A 15,074-nucleotide genomic window follows, 5' to 3' on the forward strand; every position below is an offset into this window, starting at 1 on the left:
GATGTCACAGATGTCACAGATGTCACAGATGTCACAGATGTCACAGATGTTAAGTTAGAATGTAAATTCAAACTCAAACGCTCCCTTGTGTTTCTCTTACTGTATTCTACGCAGATTATTTCAAATGTATCAGATTTCCTATATTCCATGGCCTAAAAATTTACACAAATATTTTATCAAAACATTTTTTACGCAACAAACAGGCGTTTCTGTCAATTTTATCATAAAATGTTTTTCAGTGTTTTATCTGATCAGCACCATGGCCACATATATACTTGAAAGAAGATCTCAGGAATTTACCCTTTACCAAGAGATAGTTCTGGCACTAATCTAATTTAAAATAAATTAAATGAAAGCAGTCATCACTTTAAAACTTTAAATCTGTTTATTAGAATAAATAAATATCTAAGATTTATTTAATAAGTTTAACATCCCTCATTGAGTCAAGTACAAATTACGCACTGCGTTTGTTGGCTACTAGACTATGACCTTTAATCTAAAATATGATCTTATGTCATTTAAAAAAACGTATAGAGGTTTTTGGGATTTTTTGATTTTGCATATGATAATCACAGTTATCTTGTGAAAATCAATCAATATTGCACTGCGACTGCTAGGTTGTGAAATATTTAAAATGCATCATAAAATGATATTTCAAGCATTGAGATATGATTTTTTTACTATACACCACTGTCATACCAACTTTTGCTTTTAATAACTTTGCATCCAAATAGCCTATTCAAAACATTTAAAAACCATTTTGTTTAAAACAACAATATTTATAAACATGACCTATTCATCAAACATGATTTAGTCTCTAGCTGCTAATATCAGGCTTTTTCATTGCAGAACACTCACTGTAAATAGGTGAGAGAAAGGTTTAGACCTTGTCTATAAGTGAAGGCTATTTGTGTAGCCTTAGTACCAGACATGTTTACAAATCAGTTATAGCAACAGCAACGTGTTTCCATTTGGAACCAAATTAGATACTCTAACAACATGTTGCCAAGGTACTTCCTGTATAGATTTGGCATTCCTAGTTTGTTTTTTTATGGCTGCTGCACGTTAACTGGCTCCCTTGTGAGTCATTGTGTATAATCTATAGGAGGGTGCATGATACAGTTCTATTTTACAGAATCTATAATCTATAGGAGAGTGCATGATACAGTTCTATTTTACATGATCTACAATCTATAGGAGGGTGCATGATATAGTTCTATTTTACATGATCTATAATCTATAGGAGGTTGCATGATACAGTTCTATTTTACATGATCTACAATCTATAGGAGGTTGCATGATACAGTTATATTTTACATGATCTACAATCTATAGGAGGGTGCATGATACAGTTCTATTTTATATGATCTATAATCTATAGGAGAGTGCATGATACAGTTATATTTTACATGATCTACAATCTATAGGAGGGTGCATGATACAGTTCTATTTTATATGATCTATAATCTATAGGAGAGTGCATGATACAGTTCTATTTTACAGAATCTATAATCTATAGGAGAGTGCATGATACAGTTCTATTTTACATAATCTATTATCTATAGGAGAGTGTATGTTAAGTTCTATTTTACATGATCTATAATCTATAGGAGAGTGCATGATACAGTTATATTTTACATGATCTATAATCTATAGGAGAGTGCATGATACAATTCTGACCTATAATCTATAGAAGGGTGCATGTTAAGTTCTATTTTACACAAATTAAAAATTAAATAACATGTAATCATAGCCTGTAAGGCTCATTGTAATGTATGACAACAATAAACAGTTACACTTTAAGTCAGCTGTTTTAGTTGTGACATGAGAGTAGAAAAATGTTGTTGACAAATTTTTGTGAATTTAAAAAAGGCAAGTTCTCTGTAAAACTACTAGCAAGTCAAACTTGAGAAATGAGAAAGCAGCATACGCAGACAGCAAGTTTAGAGTGACAGAGCAGCAGCTGGTTTGAATTCATGAGCCGAGATACAGCTTTCTCTTCAATGAGAAAATGTATGTAGTTGCTAGATTTCTCTAATCACTCTTCCCGTGCATAATATTACCTTCGCCGTTGGTCTATCTCCAACATATCATTACTGTATATAATAATAATGTTAAAATCATCTTTGTTATAACCATAACACAGGATAAGGGCAGCGCTGATTGCTCCATCTGCATCTCATAAGAATAATTACACGCAGTCTGATTAGTATGACTCCACGAGGCTCGACTGCGCAGGCCTATGTTTGTCTGTATTGATGTGTTTGGCACACGCCTTTGATGACATTGTCACTGGCTCTAGTTGGCTATTGCTTGTTTCAAACGCTTTTTTATGTCTCCATCTTTCACATCTCATTGGCTAACGATGTTATTATCACGCATACGTTTACCACATTCATAGTAACCATATGCATGTGAAATTGTGAGTCTTTATGGCAAAAATGTAAAGGGTAAAAATGTAAATAGTAAAAGTTTAAATGGAAAAAATCTTAAAACGGGCCACCTTTGATTGATGGCTCACCTTTTCAGTAAAAAAAGTCTGAGATGTTTGGGCCATGTAAACAGAATGGAACCAGGTCACCTTCCATGTCAACTATTATACTCTCAACTATGTGATGGTAAATAAAATCAAGGAAAGCCCAAACTCTGCTATAAAGATGTAGCTCCCCTAAGAGGAATTTAAAATGGAAGCAGATCAATACAAACTCACGGTAGACAACTGCTTGTAATCGAGCTGATTAGAGATTTGCTATATGTACGCCACAATCATAGACAGTCTTATTCACCTCGACTGACTGCGAGAGAGAGAGAGATTGCTACTGTATTTCTTTCTTGGATCCGCTTAGTGTATGCTGTGAATCATCAGTACAGTATGTGACTCCTCAGTCCATGTTGTGACTCATCAGTCTATGGTGTGATGTGACTCATCAATCCATGGTGTGACTCATCAGTCTATGGTGTGACTCACCAGACCATGGTGTGATTCATCAGTCCATGATGTGACTCATCAGTCCATGGTGTGACTCATCAGTCCATAGTGTGACTCATTCAGTTCATGGTGTGACTCAGCAGTCCATGGTGTGACTCATCAGTCCATGGTGTGACTCATCATTCCATGGTGTGACTCATCAGTCCATGGTGTGTCTCATCAGTCCATGTTGTGACTCATCACTACACGGTGTGACTCATCAGTCTATGGTGTGACTCATTATCTTATAGGATGCATTCCCCCAAAGTGGATCACAACTCTTGTGAAATGGGGGCTCACAGATGGGCCGAGAGATGATACAGGATAATGTGAGGTTTTGATGTCAAAAAGCAAGAGAGAAGCGACTGCCATATTGATGAGCTCGATCAAAAAGAGGCTGCAGATGTGGAGAGACTGTTTATTATACATTATTTTAGGTTTAAATGTGTTAAGTTTAAGGTATCTGAAGTTTGTGCAAATTTTGCAATTGCTATGAGTCTTTGTTCCTGTTTTGAAAACTTTTATAATTGCGATAAAACTTGATTATAATCCCCATACTTACAATGCGCAGCAATAGAATCGCTAGAATTTGAACTAGCTGAAGACAAAGGAGATTGAACTCATCTCATCAACAAAAAATATTTCAGGAAGCAGATTTCCAGTGCCCAGCAGAACATACTTGCGCCGAGTATCGGCATCATATTCTCACATACTAGCCTTGCATATCAGCTGGTTAAAGTTGCATTTCTTTCTAGAGCAACTGTGGATCGTGAGTCCCAAAACTGGTAGAGCTCTGTGTATCGGCTCTCCATCCAGCCTAGACTGGTCTACTTGCAGGACTAAAGGCTTAAAGAACTCATTGTTGCAAATTTCGTTTTTACTTGCATCTTTATATTATAATTATTATCGATCTATATAATCGCCTTGACTCATGCCACCTCTGAATGATTGTGGACAATACAAACTATTAAACTCATGACATGCCATTATGTCCACTGTGATACTACGCTGATAGAGTTGTTAACATCTCTGACCATAGCGCGTTCTTTTCACCTCCAAATATTCCATATTTCAGCATTCCCGGCCATCTTGATAAAACTAATCATCAAGTGCATCACAGAAACGTTGCACTTTCTCAGCTGCCCCTCATCACTCATCCACTTTAGTGCAACGTTGAGTCACTTTATCAATGTTTTGTCCTTTTTTCAAGTTTGATCAAGACTTGTCATTCTGCCAGAAAGGGTAAGTTAATCCTCTGAAATACCTATTGGTTCTTATAGACAGCTATTCCTACCTCACAAAGAGCTTGTTACCATCAGCCTATAGTCACTGGGTTTGTGATTTAAAATGGCAGATTTCAGAAACAGTTAAGAATTTCCCAACACCAAAGTTGGCTGCCATTAAATCTTCCCACCTGTCAGCGACTGTCAAAAGATCAAAACAATATTTATTCTAATCGTAAAGCAAATCTAAGCCTCAGGCATCTGCCACACAAACCAACGGTAAAGGATACATCCTCGCTAAGATTGGGGTACAACTGCCTGTAAAATGCTATGATATTTGTAGTTTCTTTTCATATCATGCACAAATCCATCAGGTAATTCAAGTTGCTGGTAAGCCTTTCTTTATTGATAAAGAAGAACTTCCTGAATAGAGTCATATACTCCTATACTGAGCGGTTTAACCATGATGGAGCTTGGTTGACTTTAATCTAGAAACATCCTGGCAGTCAGAGCACCACCAACATCACAAACAATGATAGAATCATAGTAAAATAGTAATACTTTCTGATAAAATCTATTAAAATTCTGAGCAAGTTGATATTTAGCACTGCTTTCTCAGTGTTTAACAGCATCTTAAAAATTGTGTTTTACAAAAAGTGTAAAGCATCAAAATACATCTTTTTTATTTCTTTGAATCTAATCATGTTAACTTATCTGTAATTCCCTTAAAACAATGATATTAGTTTATAACTAATAATAAAAGTAATATGGCGTGGCAGCAGGTTTTATCAAGGTCTCATTTGCTCTGCCACATCTATACTGTAAGACTGTCATATATTGGCAGCGCCATTCAACACGATCTCTTACTGCATGTGGAGGTGCATTTTTAAGTTTATAATTATGTGGCCTGCAGGTGGGTGTTTAGAAGACTGGCTCTCAAGAGCCAGATGGAGTTTTGACACCAAATATTTTTGGCAACCTGGTGGAAGGGCAAAAAATGTGGAAATGCTTAGCATTTACGCAGACAGAAACACACAAAAGTTGGCAAGTGTAATAAGTATGTGCACACATTGTTCCATAGTATTGGACAGCGTAGTGTATTGGATAAATGCCTACATGCATACGCATACACACGCATGCGCACCACACCACATCACACGCACACACGCGATTTAGCGGGGTTTATTAATATAGTTTATGCAATTCTAACAATGCATATTAGATGAAAAAGTTCCTAGGAATTTGCAGTTTTAATTAATATATTGTTTCTACCTTGCAGAGAGGGATAAATGTAATACACCCTGTGGTAGTGCATGTGGTAGTGCACCAGGGCACTGAGGGAAAGGTCACAGGTTTGAAGCTCATATGATGCAATTTTTTTGCCAACTTCTAACTGTAGTTTTGAACAGACGGACGGACAGATGGACAGACAGACAGACAAAGGGACAGACATAGCTCTTATTATAGTAAAGATTGTTTAACAGTAATAGGCCTACTTTTTCAAAATAAAAGTATTTTTAGTAAAATCATTTTAAAACCAGACTTCACAAAAACTAAGGCAACATAAAAAAGAATTGAAATAATCCGGTTACCCACCTAACCGAGATGTGCAGTTACGACGCGCTGCTGAACTGCTGCTTTGTGAAGTAGCTTTAAGGCCAGCTTGCGATGTGGATACACTTTCTGTTGAGGTCACATGACTAGATGTCTGACTCTGTTGGTTCGTACTGATAAGTTGTGCATCCCTTCCTTGCAGCGCTGTAGTAACAGAGTAGAAAATGGATGTGAGAGTCATGAGAGACTATGAGATGTTTGCGTAACAGACAATTATGGGTAGAGATTGTGTTCTACGAAGTAGATAGTTGTTTAGATAATGAGTGGTTTAGCACAATTATATCAATGGAATATTTAATAGGAGGCATTATTCCTTCAAATATGTAATCGCAGAAGAGTTTCCATAATCAAAGTGGTTGGTATACGCGTGTATATAAATCTCACAGTTTGTCGTTAGTCTGTCCAGCTATGCCAATAGCAATGAAAATTTAATGATAAAAATCTGTATTGCAAAAGATTTGGTCTCAGAACCTCTTGTTGACCAGGTGAAGAGCTAACCTATTTGGCTACACGAGTTACAATGGATTTGTAGCGCGATATGCGTCACTATCTGGGTTAAAATACACTTAGAAACTCTGCCATGTAACGCCACTGAAGCTTGCTCTCACGGCTCTTATTAGGAAGTTTAGCAATACAGATACTAGCTTACTCAAATTAGCCAATGGCAACTACATTACCTGCCACTGTTTATAAGCTGTCTTTTAATACCAGTGCAATGCCGGGCGTTCGGCTAGTACATGTGAGGCTCAGGTTCTGTCTGGTTTTCATGTCAAAATCAAAGCAGGTTTTTGAGTGAACCAGCTGTTGAGAATATTTCATATTTTATTTAGTTGTTATATTTTATTGTTATTATTATTATTTATAATAATAATTATTAATAATAATACAGTAGAAGCGCCTACAATGTAAATAATATATTGCAGGATTTTTTACGCCATAGGAATTTGGCGTTATAAGAACAGTAAAATCAATGATATACAGCCCCCGCTGTATATCATTATTATATATATAATATATATATTATATGTATATCATTGGTAAAATGCATGTCAATCGACTAATCCGCTCCAAGATTTTCCCAAACTCATCTTTTTGGGCCTTCAAAAAGAAAAGTACTAGACCTTTCAATATATTTCAGTGTACTGACTGTACCGTAGCTGCAGTATTATTGGTTTGTATCGACAACTTCTCTTCTTTTTCTTATTACTCTTCCTTGGTTCATGGTCCATGATTGCAGGAATTTTACAATGACTTAAGGAGAACTTACACTTTCAAAATCAATTTACTTCGAGTTATTCTTTTATTCTAGACAGCAAGGTCTATTTTGCTAAAGGAAAACAATAAAATTGTTTTATATGTTTAAAATAAAGTAAACCAACAATGTAAGTTTGCTATAATAAGAGTGGTGTTTATCTATTCATTTGTCTATTTGTTGAAAAGGTTCAAGGTTATGATAACAGATAGCTTTTGAAAATACTTTAACTCGTGACATTCAGATCTAATCTGTATACAGACACTCTAGCACCCGCACCTAATAATTATGCAGCTACTTATTCTCTGTGCTTTATCAACACATCTAACAATTTCTCAAGGCGATTTAGACTGGCAAGGTACTGGTACATGTGTATATATATATAGTATATATAATAAATATTATATTATATAATAATATATAATATAATATTTATATATTATATATATAATATATTAATAATATTATATATATAATATATAATATTATATAATATATAATAATTATATATTATATAATAATATATAATAATATATAATATGGGTATATATATTAGAGATAACCTTATACATCACTTTCTCTCTCAAGTGTAGCAAAAGGGAAAGCGATATTTTCAAAGCTGACTACGGGATTCTTGTTACTTAAATCAAATTTTAGAAGCTGCATCGACTAAAAGTTTCTATTATATCGAATTTTGCGTAGTACGAAGCAAAAGATTTCAATTCTTTACATTTTATGATAGTTATGAATATAGGAGGTATACGTTATAGGAGTGTCTACTGTATTTCATTTTAATTGTTATGTTTTATTTTGTGGTAATTGTATTTTAGATGTAATTTCCATTGATCTAATATATCAGCAACTTCTTTCGAAATTCTGTGTCTTTAGTGTTAAATTACATTATAGCAAATGGATAATTTTTATGGCGGCAATTGAAATACATGATTCAAACAAAATCTTCTTTGAAGACTGCTGCTCCCATTTGTCCTGACATAAGCTCATATATCAAACCAGCTTAGAGATGAATAATTGCTGTCGTAAAATCCCCCTTCAAAAAGAATTTCTCTTTAACTTCCGTACATCTACGTGCATTGAATGATGCTACAAAAGGTCGTAGTACATGTATATGTTATCCACGGAGCGAAATAAACCAAACTTTGAGGTAAAGTTTCCCAAGCATTTCCTATCTTGCTCAATACTGTAATCTAGCATTTGCAGTCTGACAGACATGAACAGGTTCTTCATTCTGTACGCATGCCTTAAAGGTCAGAGGCAGAGATTGTCTGATCTTTTTTAAAAACCGATGTTTGAACTGTTGCTGGAGACAGTAAATTGGTCTATGAAAAACAAACCTAAGATAGGTTGCGCATCATTCTAGGAAAAATAGTTCTATGACATACCAAGTTGTAGGCTATTGTTATTTAGGCTAAAGAGCTTTTCAAACAAAACAGCTCTTTAAATGTAGCGCAGCAATAAATGCAGATGAACTGCTGACACAGCGTGTTCATGCCCGGTTAGAAGGTGTTGTTTTTAACAAGTTTTTGTGAGTTTTTTAGAGTTATGTTTAGTTGAAAAAGAAACTGACCTAGAGAAGTACCTAGAGTACCTACCTACAGTACCTAGATTAACAGCTACAGTACCTAGATTAACAGCTACAGTACCTAGATTAACAGCTACAGTACCTAGATTAACAGCTACAGTACCTAGATTAACAGCTACAGTACCTAGATTAACAGCTACAGTACCTAGATTAACAGCTACAGTACCTAGATTAACAGCTACAGTACCTAGATTAACAGCTACAGCACCTAGATTAACAGCTACAGCACTTAGATTAACAGCTACAGTACCTAGATTAAATCTCTGTTTCTCTTCAGCTTTGCTCACTAGGCTAAAATCCAACTTTATTCTTTGCCCTTTTTGTATGCCAGATTCCTACAAGTTTTAAATAATTTTTCAAGTAAAATTGCAAAATGTGATTTTCTTTAGTTTGCTAGTTTTTAGTTCTTAGACCTTTTAGTTAGTTCTTAGACCTTTTAGTTAGTTCTTAGACCTTTTAGTTAGTTCTTAGACCTTTTAGTTAGTTCTTAGACCTTTTAGTTAGTTCTTAGACCTTTTAGTTAGTTCTTAGACCTTTTAGTTAGTTCTTAGACCTTTTAGTTAGTTCTTAGACCTTTTAGTTAGTTTTCTTAGACCTTTTAGTTAGCTCTTAGACCTTTTAGTTAGTTCTTAGACCTTTTAGTTAGTTCTTAGACCTTTTAGTTAGTTCTTAGACCTTTTAGTTAGTTTTTAGACCTTTTAGTTAGTTCTTAGACCTTTTAGTTAGCTCTTAGACCTTTTAGTTAGTTCTTAGACCTTTTAGTTAGTTCTTAGACCTTTTAGTTAGCTCTTAGACCTTTTAGTTAGTTCTTAGACCTTTTAGTTAGTTCTTAGACCTTTTAGTTAGTTCTTAGACCTTTTAATTAGTTCTTAGACCTTTTAGTTAGATCTTAGACCTTTTAGTTAGTTCTTTCATTGGCTGGAAAATACATGGTAATAAGTCATCTACCAAACATATTTGTCTCTGCATAACTCGGTCATTGTATAATGAATGTCAGGCATCATTCTTCAGATGCTCTGTTATCGGATTTTTCAGAAGTGAACATAAATTGTGTCTCCGGTTTTATTTAATTATTTTCCCATATCAATTTGTTTCTTAGAAAGCAATAGAAGGAATAGATATTTTATTGGTTCCTTGAGAGTCAGCAAATATTTTATAATTAATAGTATCAGCATGAGTAGGCTATGGTAAATAAACACTGAATAGACATATTATATTTCACTCAGTATATGACGGTACTTAAGATAGGAGAGATTGCCTTGCTTGTTATATCTCTACTACCTTTAATACCCTTCCATACTGTCTGATGTTTATTCAGTGTTTATTCAAAAGACTTTACCATAGCCCACTCATTGTAAGACATGTTGTTGACTCTGAAAGAACCTGATACAAGTTTTTGATGACTAGAAGATAATTGATTATAATGAGACAGGATTTCCTCTAGCAATAGTCTAATTATAAGTGCGTTAGTAACAACAGACACCTTCCATACTTGTCATACACAAACATGAGGCACTCTGGCATCCTGGGATATCATCAAATAAAACATGTCATTGTTGATGTACCAACATTGCCATACCACAGTTTTTCTGTAGGGATTCCCAATTCGTCATATTTTGCAAAAGAATATTATAAAAAATATATTTTATGATTATTTTACATTATTGACAGCAGGTATTATCAGAATATCTGATAGCTGTATATTCTTACCTATTCTCTTTGCATTATTAGCGCAGCTGACAATCTCTCACAGCACGCTAGACTGCAGGGGGGTGTGGGGAGGGGTGTTATTATATAATTTTTTCCCCTAAGTTGTAAGGCTAACTATGGAACTCTAATTATTCAAATAGAATTTGAAAACTTGCACCGACTTGAAACTTTACGTTACGTGTAATTTCTTATGTAGTACAAAGCAAAACCTCACATAAGTTATTTATGTCAAGTGGAGTTTATGTTATATGAGGTTTACGTTCTAGAGGTGTCTACTGTATTTCTAACAGGTTTACGTTCTAGAGGTGTCTACTGTATTTCTAACAGGTTTACGTTCTAGAGGTGTCTACTGTATTTTTAACACAGTCAAACCTTGATGTTGGAAGTCAAGTTTTTCTAAAATTTGCCTCCCATAACTGAAGTGTCATGCGTTGGAGCCCATGCTCTCAAATGAATACACCGTAATGTAGTTATTTGTTCCAAAAACTATAAAAAGCTCTGGGAGTTCACGAATAAATTTTTATGTGATTATACACAGTATTAAAACATTGTACAAAGTGATATGAAAGTTTCTGTGTAATCAACTAAAATAATTGACTAGTAACCTACATTAATATGTCCTACTTTGTCATTGTCTGTCTGTTAGTCCATGTATTCACTACGTATTTTAACATTTTATGCTTGATTTTATCCAAACTTCAAACGTCTATGCTTGCTACCTCTCGCTAAATAGCCAAAAATATTTTGTTTGAAAACTTTATGCGGTTCCTGAAAACTAGCCTCTTGAGCACTTATCTGATCAGAAACTTGAAAAGGCGTCTTAACGTGTATTAATGACAATTGCCCTGAATGCATGTGTACATGGATTGTTGTCTGGAAAGCAGTGTAGCAATTCGTGGTAAAAATCTATGCATAAGGCATATGTTGCAGGCTATTTGATTTAAAATGGAAGAAATATTGGACAGACTTACTGCTAGTTAATAATAGTAATAAGTATAATAATAATAATAATGATGAATTGTTACTCTACTGCGGAGTCCTGCGAATGGATGTGTAAACTTGATGATTCATAGATTGAGAAGTAGGGTGGTGATGGCGACACCTGACAAAACTCCTTCCAACTTAGACTTGATCAAATTTGATCTTAGTGAGCACAAAAGCTACCTTAGACTAACTTGAACCATAACTATCACGAACAACTTTTTATCGTATTTACTGGGTAAATCAGACACGCTGATTCCGATTTTGTACTCGAAATAAAGATTGGTTCATTAACCTTCAAAGCCATGAAGTTTTTTTAAAGCGTTTCAATATCCATCTTGAAAACAACTCGATCGGCATAACAAGCTCCGCACATAAATACGCGACGTAACCTAGCTTTTTAGGAACGGAAACTGGGATGTTTAGTCCGATTTAGAATGATAGAGATGAGTGTCTTATAACCCATTATTATCTAAAGCCAGTCTTTAAAATAATCTCAGTCTTTTATGAAAGGCAGATAAACTATTTAAAATTGCTTGTAGCTTGTTACAAGATGTTTAGCCGAGAAAAATGAGCTCAAAAAAGCGCGATTTTATCACAAGCTAGCGTTGTTATAGCGCTTTTTTGAGCTCATTGTTAAATATGCAATTTAAATAGCTTATCTGCCTTTCAGAAAAGACTGAGATTATTTTGAAGGCTGAATTTAGATAATAATGGGTTTCATGACACTCATCTCTATCATTCTTAATCGGACTAAACATCCCTAACTTCCATTCCTGAAAAGCTAGGTTACGTCACGTATTTATGGGCGGAGCTTATTGCGCCAATCGTGTTGTTTTCGAGACTGATATTACAACGCTGTGAAAAAACCTTCATGACTCTGAAAGTTGGTGGACCAATCTTTATTTAGAGAACAAAATCGGAATGAGGGTGTCTGATTTACCTAGTAAATACAATAACAGTTGTACGAGACAGTTATGGTTCAACTTATGTATTTTGTATTGTTTTCATGTTTTTACATTGATTTGCAGATTGAAATGTTTTGAATAGCTTCAAATGGAGTATCGTCGGAAAACGAATATTTGCTCCAATTATGTTGGAAAGAAATGGAAAACTTTAGTCTAGAGATTATAGAAGCATAGGTTTGACTGTGCATAGATACTGCATATGTAACATGGTATGCTGCTGATATCACCGATGCAAAGCAAAGTGGGTGAACTTCACCTATGCAGAATGTCATAGCCCAAAACAAGTGGCTAAAGCATGACAAGCAAAAAGTCATTGAATCTATTTTCAGGCCTATTTCCAAAGATCAAGCCTCAGTCCCTGATGTATAGATATTTACTGTGGTAATGTGTGCTGAAAGACATTAAAATTGTAAATAACCCATGCGCTGAGACTAACCCAGGGCATTAAATGTTGTCAATTTTCTGTTTACTGTTTTCCACACCACAGAGCCTATTTTTGACAAGGTTAGCTCATTTGCAATTTAAATATTATAGAATTTACATAATGTAAACTGATTGACAAAAAAAGGGTAATTAAAAAGCAGTATCTATCTAACGGTTGTTAATAAGATCATGGCTCACAGGCTATTATACAGTTTATCTACAGGTTTGTTATCAGGGTATGTTTTGATAAAAAGGGTGGGCAACTTTAGTATTTTAACAAGATATGATGGGATCCTATTTTAAAGCTCAATTATGGACAAGAAAACTCAAGAAATTTCTCATATGGTTTATAGTTTATATAGTAATGAGGCTAAACTACAGCATTACTTGACTACGGTCATTAATAAAGCTATTATTGATATTATATGCCTTCACACCGACTTTACAGTGCTCCAGGTACGTGGGGAATAACAACTATATATTCTACTTTTAATGGGTGTGTAAATCAGATCAGCATAAACTTATTGCAGTGAAAAGTGGATGGTTGAAACATGGCTATTACACCAATCTTCTCTATAAATGTGGCCTAATAATGGCCGTATGTACTTGTAATACAAATAATTCAAGGAGTATCCAGCATGGCTGCCTTTTGTTGATGCTAATTCAATGTTCATCTCAGCTTTGAGAGTTGGTGTTTGACTAGTTTTGCTTGGCAACGCTTTACAGACGTATAGTGCTTAGACAAAACTTCAGCATGGTAACTTCCCTAGTGCACCACAGGTATCAGCATGGTAACTCCCTGGTATACCGCAGGTAGCAGCATGGTAACTCCTAGTATACCAGGGTAGTCAGCATGGTAACCCCTGGTATACCAGAGTAGTCAACATGGTAACTCCCTAGCATCCCTCGGGTATCAGCTTGGTAACCCCCTGGTATTCCATGAGTGTCAGCATGATAATCCCTGGTATCCCACGGGTTTCAGCATGATAACCCCTGGTATCCCACAGGTATCAGCTTGGTAACCCCTTAGCACACCACGAGTGTCAGCATGATAACCCACCTAACATAGTGGTTGGCAGCTTGTTGGCATACTTGTCACACCACTTATAGCAGCACAATTGACCATTCTATTTATGCTATTAACCCAAAAGGTGTTATGGGCTCATCTGCCATCCATCAAGATTGTCACTGATTCACTATTCGAATATGTGAAGCTCGCCTGCATCCTGCCCACATTGTCATCATCACAAACCAAAAGTGTGAAGTAGACAGCTGGAGAGAATAATGAGGAAGACTATGGGCCAGTGCCAGTAAACTACCCGTGATTATATGATGGTACCCAAATGCTTGAGTTTCTCACACAAAACTAGTATGTTCAGCGCCAGTCTTGGGTCAGACTCAAAAATGATTTGTACTAAAAGGTGTTGGACTATTTATAACAAAAGCTTTTTTTGTGAGAAAAAAAAGGAAAACTTTTTCTTGAAGACAAAATTTGTTATAAATTTATTTTCATCAGTATTTGCTAGTCGTGAAAGATGTGGATAAATCTAAATGCCCTCTTATGATAGTGTAGTTTAGCATCAAACTTCAAATCAGTAAAACTTTAAGTCTTGCTGTTTCAAAGTTTAGTTGACACACATATCCTGCTGATAGAGTATTCAAGCAAGATTAGGATATGTTATTTTTAACAATAGTTTGGGAATCTAGAACTTTCTGTAGAGAGAGGCTGTCATAAAAAGATAATGCAGTGATGATTAACTAAAAAGGAAACTAACCAACTACTTGGTATAATTGACAACTATTGTAAACTAACTAAGAACTGAGTAAAAAGTACCCAATGACTGTGTACAAACTAAACAAAACAGCATAAAACCATGACTTATTGACCAATGGCTTGGTACAAGGTAACCAATGACTTGCTACAAAGTAATTAATACCTCGATACAAAGTGACTAGTACCTTGGTATAAAGTAACTAATACCTTGGTATAAAGTAACTAATACCTTGGGACAAAGTAACTAATACCTTGGTACAAAGTAACTAATACCTTAGTACAAAGTAACTAATACCTTGGTATAAAGTAACCAATAAATTGATACAGTGTAACAAAAAATAGCTACAAATAAGAATTTTCAAAAAAGTCGGTAATACCTTAGCACAAAGTAACTACCAACTGGGTATAAGACAAAACTGCCGGAAATAGACCTCACCAGCTAATATTTTATGATGTGTAGAGATATGAAGGTGGTTGCAGTGAGAACTATGTTAAGTATACAGGTAGAGGTCCTTGTTTGATCTACCTGTCAGACTATTCGCAATCATTCCCATTCTTTGA

General features: G+C 35.0%; 1 protein-coding gene across 1 annotated transcript in view; it reads right to left on the reverse strand.

The window, feature by feature from the left end:
* The window catches only part of LOC137388778 (uncharacterized), a 41,074-nt gene that overhangs the window by 25,698 nt on the left and 302 nt on the right, over window positions 1-15,074 (reverse strand). The window contains exon 2 of the mRNA XM_068075228.1: window positions 5,788-5,949. Coding sequence (XP_067931329.1) covers window positions 5,788-5,949 — 162 coding nt within the window. The remainder of the gene's footprint in view (window positions 1-5,787; window positions 5,950-15,074) is intronic.

The sequence above is a fragment of the Watersipora subatra genome, chromosome 2 (genome assembly GCF_963576615.1).
Source record: "Watersipora subatra chromosome 2, tzWatSuba1.1, whole genome shotgun sequence".
Lineage (NCBI taxonomy): Eukaryota > Metazoa > Bryozoa > Gymnolaemata > Cheilostomatida > Watersiporidae > Watersipora > Watersipora subatra.